At 41.9% G+C, this 15,802-nt stretch overlaps 1 protein-coding gene across 1 annotated transcript in view; it reads left to right on the forward strand.

Annotated features, from left to right (window-relative positions):
- The window catches only part of epha3 (eph receptor A3), a 445,799-nt gene that overhangs the window by 271,866 nt on the left and 158,131 nt on the right, over nt 1–15,802 (forward strand). Inside the window, exon 1 of the mRNA XM_070976190.1 lies at nt 13,305–13,961. Coding sequence (XP_070832291.1) covers nt 13,859–13,961 — 103 coding nt within the window. The 5' untranslated portion in view covers nt 13,305–13,858. Of the gene's footprint in view, nt 13,962–15,802 lie in introns of the transcript that reaches the window.

The following is a 15,802-nucleotide window of genomic DNA, read 5'->3' on the forward strand; positions in this document are numbered from 1 at the left end:
CAAATAAAATCAGCGTTGTTTTTCTCTCTCTTGTGGATTAAAAGGTTTATAAGTGAGGTCACTTCTGCCAGACGGGGTTCAGACTTATTGAAAACAGCTGTTCTGGACTAAAGAACAGCATGACTAATTGTAATCATGCTGTATTTGTTTGGATCCCTGTGTGCTGAATTTTTAGGACATTTAAAGAGCAATTCAAATTCATTTAAAATAACTGTCTTTCATTCTTTTAAACCGCTCTGCATTTAATTTAAGAATGGCAACATTTTGTCGTGTAATGCTCGATTATGGATAGTGTTTATTTTTCCATGCTTTTGCAGTGGCCTATTGTTGTATAATTCTAACTTTTAACTGCAATGAACAATGATGTTTTTTTTTGTCATCAAATATCTGATGATGATGCCTCTGACTATAATATTACTCTCACATCTGTTTGTACATTTAAGCAGAAATGTCCTCCTCGTGCCATCATAACCTGTGGCCCATGATGGAGCTTTCATTGTATAATTACACTGTGAAATATTGGTTACTCTTATAAATCATGTATTTGTATATACAATATTCAAAATGTGTAATATTCCACATTTTAAAGATTTATAAACGCAGTGCATGTCAAACTATTGGCTGGCTTCAGTCTGAGTTGCTAAACTAACTTCAATCTGTTAAAGCTGCTCTGTACTCTGTCGCAGTAAAATATTGCATTTGTATTGTTTGTGAATGGGCTGAAATGTTGATGAAGTGCAGAGCCGCTCATTGACAGCAGCACTAACTGCACTGTCAGACCCAGTTTAGCAGCAGGGGCCTTTTGGGGTCACCAGACTGGAAAGTTCTGGTTTTGAAAGGGCTGCTCTGGATAGATTGCTCACGGAAGCTTGTTGATACTATTAAGCTGTGTTTTCAGGACCACGTCAGTACCAGCGTCAGTCGATCAGTAAGGAAAGTGTTTCCATCCAGGCTCCATTTGAGGCTCAGCAGATTCAGAGCCCTTAAAGCTGCAAAGCCTGCAGACGGAGCATTTTGATAAACCAGATTAAACTGGGTTCATGTTTAAAATACCCTCCTTACCTTACCTTTACTTTGCATGCAACCTTTTTTTCTTGTGTGTGATCATTTAAATCTGTCACTGAATCATTGTAATTACATTCCAAACACTGGTGTGTTTTGTTCGATGGATGGAAAATCTGCACTGTTACATTTCACACATGGGACATACACCATGTGCATATTCACATCTGACCGCCGAGCAGTTCTTTTAAACCAAACGCAGGCCATCACAAATCTATGATTCTTCTTGGCTGCTCTCATCAAATGCATCCATGCAGACCTCCAATTAATCAATTTTGTCAGGCGAAAAGGTCAAGTTTGCATATTTGCTATTCGCAAGCAGCCGTACTTACTGTTTTATCTCAAAGTGTGGTGCTGAGGGAAGCCTGCTGCTGCGGAACAAATCAAAGCCATCACTTCAGAGTGCTGCTCTTTCTGATGCCTGCAACGGACTGAGCAACTGTGTCTGATAGTTTGACAACACTGTCAGTCCACGGTGAAGCGCTGCACAAAAGGCAGAGTGGCTTGAACAATGCCGCTGTCTCGCCTCATTCAGGACTTTGTACATCCGGGAGTTGATAAATGCTACTTTAGCTCCAAATTGATTGTTAACTGGCAATTAACTTAACCGGTGGAAACTATGTGCGCTGAGCTGTGCTAAAATATGAACATTTGTGATGTGTTGAACCTCAGGAAATTCATGGCAAAAGCCAGATTTCACAGCGTTGCTCATAAAGCATAAACAGTGGCCCAGAATGTAGGATAGCAGTGTGAAAAGACTGCTTTGTGTTATCACTGGTCTAATTGAAGTGGTAACAGCTTCATCACTACAGCCGTAGGGTGTGGAGAAATGAAGAGTACAGACTGTGGTTATCTATTATGGCACTAATTATAGGAATATGCCTTGGGCTCAGCAACTGTCCCTGGCACTACGCTATCTGTAATCTGTTCCAAAACTTCAGAGTGCTTCACAAGGTTAGAAATGGGATGAAATAGACTACACAGTGGATGTGGCTGATGTTGTATTATCCGATCGTATTATCTTCAAACAAAAACAACCAAATTAGCTTTGAAATTAAAGAAAGAGTGTGATTGGGACTATTATTTGGTTGTACGTGCATTTGTCTGTGTGTGTGTGTGTGTGTGTGTGTGTGTGTGTGTGTGTGTGTGTGTGTGTGTGTGTGTGTGTGTGTGTGTGTGAGCAGCTGTGTGAGGGTGATTATGGTGTGACAGCTGCTGACAGAGAGCTCGACTTGAGGCGAGTGAAGAGGTCTTAAATAAGGCAGTAGCTTTCTGAGTAGCTACACTCTTCTCCGTACACTCTCCCCCTCTCTGAAAGGCTGCAATTACCATGTCAGCTGCTATAATGCTAACATGAAGAAAATAGCTCAAGCTAATTATTCACTCTCTTGTTCAGTCGGTGTGAAGCGAAAGAACTGGGAAACATAGAAACTGTGAAATGGACAAAGGGATGGTAATGACTCAAACTGATGACAGATTAAGTATGCAATGTTGGTCCTCAGATGTTAACGTTCTGCCAGCTTTTGTGAAAATACCACAATACTTTTGTCCTCTTAGAAAGAGAGATACTTGCTGGATTGAAGTGAGACGCATCACCTCACCTAGGAGGGCTCCATGAATCCTATAATACTCCAGTAATTATAAAGTTTTGATATTTGAATTTGAGACTTCTGTTCATGTATGACCCATGAGAATCCCCAAGAGGCCGAGAGGCTGCCCATGTTTTGCTTTTTTTTGTGGTAATGGTGCTGTAAAAGTTGAACTGCAACAGCACTTTGTTAACTTTTTGGGAGATGTTTGGAAGAAGAAGTCCAAATCATTTATATTTTGAAGAAAACTAACTTGGTGGCTTTAAAATATGCCAAACTGTATATTTTCAAAGGGTTGATTACATTTAATCTTGTATGTCAGGTCATCTTCTCTGATGTTGCCACGAAGATATCGCACCGAATATTCTGACATTCGATCAGTGTTAGCACGCACACACAGTGACTTGAACGCTTTTCCATTCATATTACATATTGCGGCCTTAATCTCTAATCGATACTGTTCTGTCAATAATACAATCGTTTCTGCTCCGACAGTATAAATCCCTATGTTCACGTGTTTTGTCTTTGTCTACCAGGACATCAGATATCAGATACTGGCAGTCACGTTAATTGATATTGACTGCTGTCAGTATAGACTTTAAAACCTTCACTCCATGTTACGTCTGCGGTCATACTGTGCAGATGTGTGTTGTGTATACAGCATGTGTCATTATTTTACTATAATTACTTTATTTCAGACTCACAGGCCCATATCGTTATAAAAATGGATAAATAAATAATGATGATCTTAAAAAAGAGTGACAATCTTTCATTTCTCACAAGGTAAATATATTATTTGCCTGTATGTAAGTGATATGTGATTTTTAAAAAAAATTCAAATCGGCCTCTTAAGGTCACATTTTATCAAACACAAACCAGGAACTCCCTTTGTTGCTCACTGAGGATGTTTTTAAGGCCTAACAGACAGTGTTTGAAGTATAAATATCTATAATAAAATGTAGCTATTCAGTGCGAGGTCCTTACTTTTGCAGAGGAGAGTTTTGCTGATGTTACCTCTGAACCCGCTCTGTTATACTCTTCCCTGCGTTTGCATTCATGCAGCGATACCCAGAGTCCTCTAACTGTGTACAAATGTTTCCTCGTGTTTCCTGTTCATGAATGAACACATTACTTCAAGTTTAGACATGTTGAGGACAAAACTTTCGAAAGATTTAATAAGAGCAGGAGTAAAGTCCTCTTATCAAAATCGCTCAGACTCAAAGGTCATACAGAAATTCTGCCACTGCTCTCAATTAGCGCTCCCCTGGTGAGAGGTGTATTTAAGTAGCTTAAAAGATTTTATGTGGTGTGATGTTGATCTTCCTTCTCAGTGAAGTTATCCACAAGTATCTTGTTTTCCTCGCACATGATGCATTAGCCTAATGAGACAGCTCTTCAGGTCTGACTGCTTTCTTCCCTCCTCTGAAATAACCCATTCCTTATATAAGTCTACAAGTGTTATAGATGAATAAAAAGGTCCTTTGCACTGGTCCATGCATGGAAATGAAACATCTAGCTAGAATAGATGCAAAAACCTACAATAGTGATGAGTCAGAAACATCAGTGTATTTTTAGATGTGCATTAAGGTATTGACATTTCACATAGTTTACGATTCCACTGTGCCCATGGTGTGACTATGTGATGTCTATATATATATATATATTTGTCACAGTTGCTGTGGTTCCTGCTGTCCAGTGATGGGGGAAGAGGCAGGCAGCAGCACATACACGCTGGATCTACATTATTTATCAGGCTGTAGCACTTAACTATTAGTGGAGCCTTTCACTTCACACACATAGACACATGAACACACACAAGCTTGCACCTGTGCATGAATTTTGCCTTGTCATTGTTTATCTCCCTCACGCCATTGATTTAACCGAGCTGGGTGGGTCCCCGTAATCCCTCAGGTTATTTGAGTTTTACAGGAATGGACAGGCATCTCAAAAGGCCCGAGCAACTCTCCCACAGTCGGATCACAGCCCTGATGTAAAGGTACTGATACCACATGTCTGGATGATTTTTTCTCACACATAATGATAAAGACTTGCCAATATTTATTTGTCACACCTTACAGCAGCATGACCAAGATACTGTATTCACTTCCCCAGAATCAAATCACCCGCTGAGTGTTTTTCTAAATCAGAAGGTCACAGAGTGCTCAGAAAAGATAATCCAACGGCCGAGCATGCAAATAGATTATAAGCCACCAAAGCTTTCTGTACTCCTTTTCTTTTGAGTTAATTTGATTCATGCCTGGATCAACAGTTGCAGTCACTGTTTGGGCACAAACTCATTTAAATGGCTGCCAGCACAAGTTAGTAGTTAGTAATTACTGAATAAACAAAGAGCAATGTTGTATTTGGGGTAAATATTAGTTCAAAATTTCCAGTACTGCAATTGGTGTTAAAAGCACTAAATAAAGGCGGCACGCAGGTACTGTAGAGCTGTTGTAGTTCTTCTTGTGTAGCTAACCGTCATTGTTGCACTCTTCTTTGCATTATGTATCTAAAGCCTGAAGTTTAGTTAGCAGATTGACCACATGGCATCTAAGGACAGAGGGTGTCTGTGCATATTATAAAGCCTCCTGAGGCAAATTTGGATTTGTGCTTCCAGGCTATATACTGTACATAACATTGACTTGACATGGAGCTTTGCATGCTATCCTGCTAACTATAGTTATTTCTGGTCATTTCAGCACGAATACTATTTTTTTACAGTCACCAAAATGCTTGTTTGCATGAGCTCCTATCCGTACGTGGTGGTCATGGGTCCACGCTGCCAAACAGAAAGTGGAGGATTGACGGTCTGTGCTGGCTGAAAATGACTCCAGCCTGTATGTGTTTTGCCTCAACCACTTGGCAAATCCTTTGCACCCACAGAGAGACAGATTCATGACGGGTATAAATATTACGCAGACTTTTGGAACCATTTATTTATTTGTTATACGACAGTTTACCTTTTTGCTTGCACATCAGAAAGATTAGCAGCCTGGAGTTGGCCACAACTTTCACATAAGTATTTCAAACAAGTGTTTTCTCTGATCTCTCTGCTACCAATGTCGAGTATCTTCAGTTACCTTCAGCTTCATCAATGCTCAGTATTGTTTTTAGCACTATTTAATTACCTCACATTTGCTAACAGCAGAGAAATGTCTTTTTTCAGCTGAAACAGCTCTTTTACAGCAGGAAAAATAAAGACAAGCGCTGCCATATCCAGTTCCACAGAGGTCATGAGAACCAGGCTCTAAAAAGGCATGTCTGACAGCCTGGTGCTCTCTCACCCCATTTAGCCCCTGTGATGGATGGGTCATTTTATACACCATTAATCCATCCATTTGTCAATTACTAATGGAAATTTTGGGGTTGAGGGTGGGGTGGGTTCAGGGGCAGGTTTCAGGAACTGCCAAGTCGTTGAATGCCATCTTGCATCACTGCTGATTCTAATTACAGAACCTGTCTGAAAAGTAACAGAAACACTCATCCCAAAAAAGGTGCAGCGGGTGATAATGATGTTTATTACGCTTCATGATTATTATCAACACCCTCATTTCCATTTGGAATACATTTTGTATTTGGACTGTGGACATGATTGGCTGAGTACCACACATTGTTTTGTTGAATAAGCATTCAGACGAGTGGCTCGCTGATGGCACTGCTGAGTGAGCAAATTATAATCTGTTTCTACAAGAGAATATCACATTTAGAAACAATGGGAAAACAGAGGCGGATTTTGTTCCCAGACACCTTTCAAAACTCCTTTAGTGAAAGGAAATGTGCAGGAATTATGGGAGATTATGCAAATAAGTGTGCAATGGCGAACGTAAGGGTTTGCTATGTTGTTCCATCCCTTTTATCTAAAGTCTGAAGAGCAGAGAAGCACATTAGAAGTGTCTTTATTGCTTGCATTAGAATAAATACTGTTCAACTGTTAATTTCTGTTACAAATGTGAAATACATTTATAAATTATAAAGTATCTATAGCAATTCATAACTAATTGTTGTTGTTTTTTTGTTTTCTTATTAGTTCTGTAAGGGGGGAAATACACCAGTCATAAATCTTGTAATAATAAGTAAAGCCGAGAGACAGAGAAGAGAAACAAAGCCTTTTGAATAGCTGAATGGACATTATGGAGGTTGGGGGAAAAAAAAAGGTTTATGAGAAACTATCTGCTGTCAGTCCCTGGAAATTACCCCGGCCTGTGAAGGCTCCCCGTTTCCTTCCCTCATCTCTGAAAGATGGGCGGATGTCTCTTTAACAGCTGGGGTTACCGACACACCGGCTCTCGGGCCTGATGAGCTGCTCTCTCTATTTGCTCTGTTCATTCTCCTGAGCACCGTGGCCATCCAGATTAGAGCCTATGGCCCATTAGGCAGCCAGGGAGGTGGGCAACCTCAGAGGTGTTGCACAAGTGTGTATGAGAGTGTGCATGTCTGTGTGCAGTTGGATAGACACTACAAGTCATTCTGGGAAAAATTGGTCGGGAGGGTTTGTGCTCCTGTACTTGGATTTTTTTTTTATGAGGACCAAATGTCCTAACAAGGACAGAGACCTGAGGAAAATGTATTTCACTATGGACAGTTTAACATTTAACATGTAAGGCACGTATTGAGGTTTAATAAAGATTAGGCTGCATGTTTACTCATTACTGTGAACACACTAATTTGAGATTAATACAGGATAGAAATGTCATAGTCGGGCCACAGGAACTGAGTAAGTCACTTATCAATTGACGTGCTGGACTGTGACATACAGATTATCTGTTAATAAGATTGGAGTTTCTGTAAGTAGGGCTCTTTTTCATTTAAAACTGATGTAGACAGGTCCTCAATTGTCCAACTGAATATCCACATTCAGTTTGAGCTGTCTGCATAAGAAAAAAGTATGAAACTCAGTTTCTTTCTGGTTCTGTCTGCAACACTACCAACAAAACATACAGAACATCTGAATGGAAATGGTTTATCTGAAAAAAGCGAGACACAAAGTCCTTCATGTTTAGTTTATCTGAAATGCTGGCATGATTTACAGGCTTGGCTAAAGCTATAGATGAAATTAACTGGGAAAGCTTCCGGCTTCATGCTGCACTACAACTCGTTTTATCTTCTTTCACTGATTTTAGACATACACATTGTTGCTCCTTGATACAAGCTCATAAGTCAGCGCTGACTCTGTGCACAGTGGGAGGACAAGGTGCAACCAAAACATGCATAGTTTAGTGTCTGTCATATTGTGGTGGCATACAGTGCAGTAGGTCGTTTCTCAACACTTGGAAATACAGCTAACATTAAAGTGGCCCCAGTTAGTGTTATTTGTGCCACTAATCACCATTCCTCTCTAGCATTCAGTGTGTCATGTTAGCTTGAGTTAGCAGCTGTCTTTAAAAAGTATTCTTTACAAAGTTGCACTGTTTCTTCAAATCCTGACACATCGGGCAAATGGCTTGTGGACCAAAATTCATGCCTGGCAGTGACCACTTTTAAGCGATTCCTCTCACTTTGTTGAGGGGATCATGGAGCAGGAGTCCACACTAGAGTCCCAGCAAACACAACAGTACATTTATATCAAGTGAAATTTCTTTTTGTGAGCAGCCTCCAGGTCGCGGCAGGCTGGTGGCCCCAGCTTTCACGGTTCCTTCTGGATTTTTTTTTATCATGCAAGCTCCACTGTTAAAGCTCCCATAAAAGGCCTTTAGCTCTCTTAAAACCATGATCTGGAACCTAGAGCTTGACACAGCTTAACACCAAGTAGTTTGTATGTGCACTGATGATATGCACAGCACGTGTTACTGTAGAGCACTTGGCTGCAGCCGGCTAAAGGGCCCTTTGTTTTTGTTGATTTGTTTGTGCTTCCAAGTTATTAAAAGCTCCTATAATCGATATCCTTACAATAACAATGAATTAAATGACGATGTGAAAACAATGAGACAGTGTGAAAGGGGCCCCTCGTTGTAATGAACCTACAGGGTATCATCACCTGACCCTGCAGCTCCCCTCAGCTTTACAGCGCTTCATATTGAATTTCATCTAGCTTTGTTTTTTGGTCACAGCAGGCAGCTGTGTTCAGTGGAAAAGCTCTAAAAACAGGTGGAACATTTAGGAGATAAAGACCGAGCTATTTCCCTCAGTAGCTGGTAGAGACAAAAGCCTAAAAGGAGAATGAATATTGGACTTACATTTGCCATGTGTCGACAAACATGACTCCAGATGAATGGTAATGTTATGTTTTGTTAACAAGTTACCTTGTTCTACCCGTGACTTTATTTTTACCTTACATTACCTTAATGTAATGGCGCTATTGTCTTTTCTGCCCACGTGACAATACAATGACAGTGCACCCACACCACGCCTGTACATGTGTCGGTTAAGGGTGAGGGTGTGCTCCACCCTCAGGGGCCTGTGTTTTCGGGACAGACAGCTCCATACAGATGCATCATGTGAATCAAAAGCTGAGCTTGATTTTGAGAAACAAATAGGAAGACAGGGCACACTGTAAATTGCTGCAGGCAATTTTGAAGCACTGTAATCACGGTTTGTTTTTGAGGAATTGTTTTTTTCCACTGTCACCGTTTTGTGTTATGCCATTTGAAAATATTCAATGTCATCCTCGCCTTGGGCAACAGAATGAAGCTTTACGCAGATAACAGAGTGTTCCTTCAGGACCAATGCAATAATCAAGAACAGGAAAATGAATTTACTGTTGCACTGCAAACCCTTTGAGTCTCAGATGCTTATTGAGGAGGGATGAGCTGTCATGTTTCTCTCACTATGCAAAAAAATAAGCTAAAACTTGACTAAATCATGGCAGAGTGAACGTCTATAAATTGCATATATACACATCTAATGAGCAAAACTGACTCTATATCGCCTTGTCTTTTCTTTAATTGTCACACTGGAGCAGTGAGTAGTTACTACAGGGATTCAGGGCTGGATCTGTATTTTGTCAACACAGAACAACCCTGCTCAAGTGCTCCATTAGTCCTTAGGCAGCACAACTTCACAGCCCGTTTAATTACTGTACCTTCACTTGGCTTGGACTCCATCAACAAGAGTTTGACTAAATTGGGCTTTTGAAGCTGAATACCAATACTGTTAATATTCAGCAAGGTTATTCCCTATTCTTAAATTGGACCGTTTTTCTGTTAGACTATAAAAATGTTTATGGATTCCTGCAGAATTGTATTCTTGCTAGAAATTATATTCTTACTAGTGCCCCCTTAAAGAGCTCAGACTCTGAATTAAAACCCATACTAATTAAATTCTTAAAGCTGTATGAGCAGCTCTCTGCACTATGATGCATGTTTCATTGCAGAGTCCCCCCAGACACTGATGAGAATAAATCTAAGTTTAGGAACAACTTTTGTCACCTTTTTAACCATTTTTAACATTTTTTAAGAACATGTTTATGCCCCGGGCGGCACGGTGGAGCAGCAGGTAGTGCGCGTGCCTCACAACAAGAAGGTCGCCGGTTTGATCCCGGGTCGGGCTTTTCTGTGTGAAGTTTGCATGTTCTTCCCGTGCATGCGTGGGTTTTCTCCGGGCACTCCGGCTTCCTCCCACAGACCAAAAACATGCTAATTGGTGACTCTAAAATTGTCCTTGGGTGTGAGCGTGAGTGGTTGTTTGTTTGTTGCCCTGCGCCCGGTTCAGGGTGTACCCCGGCTCTCGCCTGTTGACAGCTGGGATAGGCTCCAGCCCCCCCACAGCCCTGAAAAGGGATAGTTGGGTAATGGATGGATGTTTATGCCCTGAATATACTAGTCACTATAGCCAGTCAGCATCGACCTCAAATATGTAGTTTTTCATTTTCACCTACTATATGACTATGACTTTAATCACCACCAAAAGCAGTGGAATCACAGTAGTGTGTTGCTTTGTGGGAGTAAGTACAAAATGCACCAAAACATGATGTTTATCATTTACTGACAATTAAGTTTCAGATCCAGAGTCCATTGCCAGGCTGCTGGCTCTGTGAGGCTGTACTGAAGATCAGCGGTGCTTTGAGCCAAAATCAGCTTGCTGAAATGCTCAGAGTGACAATGCTAACATGCTAATGCTGACAGCTGGAGCTTATGGGGTTGTTTTTAGCTTTGCACAAATGGACGGTACTGGACAAATGAAAAGTCTTACCTGGTGATGATGGTTGGTGAAAAGTCAGGGGTACAACAAAGTTACTGTAATTCATCTTGAGGGGAACGTGATTGTCTTTACCAAATGTCATAGCAATAGTTGTGAAGATACTTTAATTAAAACTACAAATTTCGGGAATAGTGAGGGGATCACCCAAGGCATTGAGACTCATCAGTTGGGAATAATGAATGTCTGTACAAAATGCTGTGCCAGTGCCTCTGGGGGATGTGGGGGTAATATGATGTTTCACTTCATAAGTGAAAACTTTGACCAGCTGTGGCACTAGATGAAAAATCAGGGGATTACCAAAGTCACTGGGATTCACCCTTTGGGGAATGTGAATGTCAGTACCGACCAACTGGCCTATACACCAACACTGCCATCCCTAAAGCCATGCTTGTTAAATACGCCTCCAAACAACATGCTGTAATGATCCCAGAATCAACAGTATTGAAAGGCATCGGGGTGAAAATTTCCTTTAGGCCTACATTTTTAACAGTTTGGATTCACTCCACGTGTGGGGCCGTTCTGTATGGGCCGGTACTTCATTGTGAACAGGACATTAGTGAAGCCATTAGCACTATAAAGTCTCATTGTCTCTGTCAGATGTGCTGATGTGGTCTCATTCCATCTCTTTGCTTGTGATGAGTACAGATGGACGGAGCTTGTTCTCTCTGGACACGGGGAATCATAGCTCACAGTTAGGCCCCCTATACACTACAGTCACACCTCATTGACCAGCATTACAGCAAAGGAAACCAAATCATTGCAGGGGGGTGGCAGCAGAGGACCTCTTCTCAACACTTTGCCCTCTTTGATCATCATTCTCAGTCATCACCCTCTACAGGGATGAGACGTGATTTAAGTCACCTGCAATATGTTGTACCTTGCATTTTTTGTAGCAGTATTAGTACTAACAGCACAAGAAGTACAGTAGTAGTACGTCATGAGTTTGTATTGGGAATCAAAGTGGGCACTAAAAGAAGCCATAAACTACAGACAAAATATAGTGAAAATGAAGAATTTCAGGCCAAAAGCCAAACATTTCCATCGAAATATATTGCTTTTGAGGTATAACGGCATGGTGTGAAAGTGCCTTGAATATTTAACTTTGTGTCCCCATCAATGACAAATCTCCAGCACGCACATTCGCGACGAGGCACCACAACATTTATACATCTATTTATAGCTGCAATACATCTGCACAGTGACGTTAACAGCTTGATCCATTTCTGTAGAGTGTGCAGCCTCCCTCCAGCTACAACAAGCCGCTGTGGTCAGTATATTCTACTCTGCAACCCTCCGTCCTCCAGTGTGTTTGCACGTTGCGCCGCACAAAGTCAGCAGTCAGTTGGCAGTGCCTCTGAATTGTTTGGTGATTGGCTGGGAGCTAAGTGGTGGTGACAGATTGTGATGTTGATGTATTTACCTCCTCTACGCTGACAGGAAGCTGTTCCTATGTCCTGATTGACTGGGTCTCATCACAGCAGCCAGCGGCGCTTTGTTTAACCCGGTCAGGTTGGGGAGGGTTTGCTTGCTCACTCGATGAGACGTCCATGAAGATGAGAGGAAGACCTTCCCTAATCTTGGCTGACATTGGCGGCTTGGCAAGTGGCGCAGCTCACTGTTGCACTGCAAATGGGTGGATGTGAAGCTACATTTCCTCTGAGACAAAGTTTGTTGTAGGGACACGCTCAACATGAGACGAGTATTCCACGTCCAGTTAGGATCTGTGAAATCTAACTTTTTTTTCCATAGTCATGATAAAAAGCGCTGCTCTCAAAATGTTGGAGGAGCTGTCAAGGGTCAATATCATTATACTCACTGGACTTAGAAAAACAATTACATGAGATCCAGTGATCGCAAGGTGTGATCAAATCTGTGCATTAGGACTTGATGTAAGGACTTAAGCTGTGAATCAAAAAATCCCCATAAATCATAAAGCTGCCAATTTCTTTCATCCATTATTCACTTTCTATGGCCCCAGAATTCACCTCCATATGTCATCATTGCCACAGTACAGACTGGCTGATTAAAACTAAGGTGCAGCAGGCTGAAAGTGTGGCTCTCGGTCACAAAGTATTGCAGTAGATCCACATAATTTATGTGGTCTGATGTATAAATCTGTTTTCAAATAGACACATTGTGTCAAACTCAAATCGGGAAAAAAAAGAGTAAATGCATCTGTTCACTTTTTCTAAGTTTCGTGGTTCATTGGTTTCAAAGCGATCGCCAGCAAGTACAGTTTAAATGTATTTAGAGTTATTATTTTATTCAAATAAGCGTCATCTTTTGCAACCCTGGTAATATTTAACATTATATAACAACCGTTTCTAACAGAATCCCCTCTCAGATGAGGTTCAGCGGGTCATAAATCGTATCACGCAGGGACACGGGTCTATTTTACCGTTTTGAGGTCCTTGTGGAAAAATTTGGGAAGCCCTGCACTTGAACCAATGAGGTAACACACATACACACACGCACACACGCCATTGCCTTGTCAGCTAACCCCCTCTAGTGCCGAGCATCCTGCACAGATGCGCACAGTCTCCCTCTATATCCGCCGCTTCAGTTTCTTCTCCGCTGCATCCCAGTCATTGCTCTGCTCGCCGTCCTCATCTCGCTGCTGCGGCGGACCGGGCTGGAGACAGGGGGGAGGTAGTCCGAGCCACACTGTGGTGCCAACAGCGGGATTTCTAGAGTCTGACACGCTGACTCCGTGCGCTACGGAGACGCACCAGAGTGATGAGGGCTTTTTAGTGTAGCTTTGAAACAATGCAGTGTCGCTGACTGAAGTCCATGGGAGGTCTTCAAAGTTGTTAGGCGCAAGGTGTTTGTCACCCTGTCTGAAAAAATTGATTTCACTCTATGTAATTTCGCCACTTTATCCAAAATCTCTCCATTCCGCGCAATCGCCGCCGCTGCCTCCAGGTAGGGGGATGGATCTCCTCTTGTTCCGTCACCCGGCAGTTCTCTCCAACTGGGACCAAATGTAAGGACCGGGACCGGTGGATCGGTGCGATTTAGTGGACCCAGCCGCGCTTTTCTCAGACCACGTTACCTCTCGGCTAGTACCTCAGATGAAGCTCGATGCTGGCGCAGACATGAGTTCTGGAAACAGATTTTTCCTCGTTTCACTCTTTCTTGGAATTGTCCTCACTCGCTTCAGCCAGTGCAACCAAGGTGAGTTTCCCGAGCCGCTCCTAGGATCATTTGTTCGTCCTCTATGCTGACAGTATATTTATTGTTACAGTTCTTTTGCACTTATTCCCTCATTTTAAACATTTTCAGGATGGGCACTGTTAAGGATGCACATAGTACTGTAAGAACCGATAAAGTAAGAGACCCCACAAATATAAGTAGTTCCAGTAAATCAATAAACTGATATCATGCGTTAAATATCGTTAAAAAAGGTCCTTCACTGCTGGCATTCATGCATGAAGTCCGCTAAAATTAAAAAGTTTGGAATATCACATACAGAATCACTCCTTTGCCTTTGTCTTTAGCAATCCTGTGTTTCATTAGTGGAATAAAGATAGAAATTAAGGTGGTGAAGAAAACCCACTTAGGTAATAAATATAATTGCTTCATATTTCTGTTCATAAATTTCTGTTCAAGTCATTACTTGTATTCACTATAATCATCTTGAATTAAATATTCTGTTTGCACAGAAATGCACCATGACAGAATCCAGATCCAGATTCAAAGTTTAGTATTTCCCCTCACAGAGTTCAGTGGATTGCCTCAGCTCAGTTTTTATCCAAACACCGAATCAGATAATAAAATGAAATGCAGTTTTTATGGAAATCAGCTGCTGCAATGACAACCCCGAGGCTGCTTTAATTACACACCCTATATCACACTCACTCACACACACACTATACACACACACATACACAGACAGACAGACGGAGTAGACAGTAGAGCAGCCGCAGATTGAATCATTAAGTGGGTGACAGTGTGAGAATGTGTGTGCGTCTGCCTGACAGTGTGTGTGCGTTCAGAGTTGCATGTGTGCTTGTGTGCTTGTGTGCTGTGGGTGTCGCGGTACAGTTTTAGACACATGCAGTAAAAGGTTCTTCTGTGTACAAGAGCACACATCTGTTTCACGCTGTGTGCTTCTGTGTGTGGTGTGGGTAGTGTGTGTGTCATTACACACACAGGGAAACACTCCTGCGCCTTTTTGCATAAGCTTGCAGTCCGCCTGTCTTTTATATATGCTTTCCGTGTGTGTGCGTACCTGCGTGCTCCACGTGCACACACAAACGCACACACGCAGCATCACTGAGGTTTAAAATAGTCTTATTGATTGTGTGGGACACAGCGGGATCTGCCCCCCAGGTTATATTTTATTGTTCTCTCAGTTCAATAAGAGCGATGCTACTCCCTGTTCTCCCAGACAGCTGCTACATAACTGCCTCACTCTGTGTTTTTCTCTGCCACAGATTGAATGATTGAACTGATGTCTGCTTTCTATTGTACTTTTGTCTTTCATATTGACTGGTCTGGGACCTCAGCAGCACAATTGCGGTCCTTGTCTACCACAGAGCGGGGCAGCTCAGAATGGGAAAACTGATAATAACTCAGATGACAAAGAAAAGCTTCTTGTTAGGTGCTGAGGCATAAATGTCTCTCACCTCACCACATCGCACTTTTCTCAATATGTTACTTTCATATTTGCCAAATTAATTTCCTGCTGTATGCGGTGCCTCAGTGGCTTCTCAGACTCAGTGTTGGGTTTGTATGGTAATTGAATAGACTCTGAATTGCGCATGAGAATGAATGCAAGTGTCTGATTCAACTTTTCCTCCCAATTTATATTGAGATCCAGCCACCCCATGACTATGAAATGCAAAAGACTGTTTTTCCTGCTCAGCTACAGTACACACTGTGTCATGTAGGAAGGCTGGGGACCAAACCCAGCACCATTACACAGAGTTTCTAACCACAGACAAACACAACTCCAAAGATTGGGGATTTCGCAAACAAAATTGGGCGAGATGTCGGCTGTTAGGAGAACAATA

The sequence above is a fragment of the Chaetodon trifascialis genome, chromosome 12 (assembly GCF_039877785.1).
Source record: "Chaetodon trifascialis isolate fChaTrf1 chromosome 12, fChaTrf1.hap1, whole genome shotgun sequence".
In the NCBI taxonomy this organism is placed as follows: Eukaryota; Metazoa; Chordata; class Actinopteri; order Chaetodontiformes; family Chaetodontidae; genus Chaetodon; species Chaetodon trifascialis.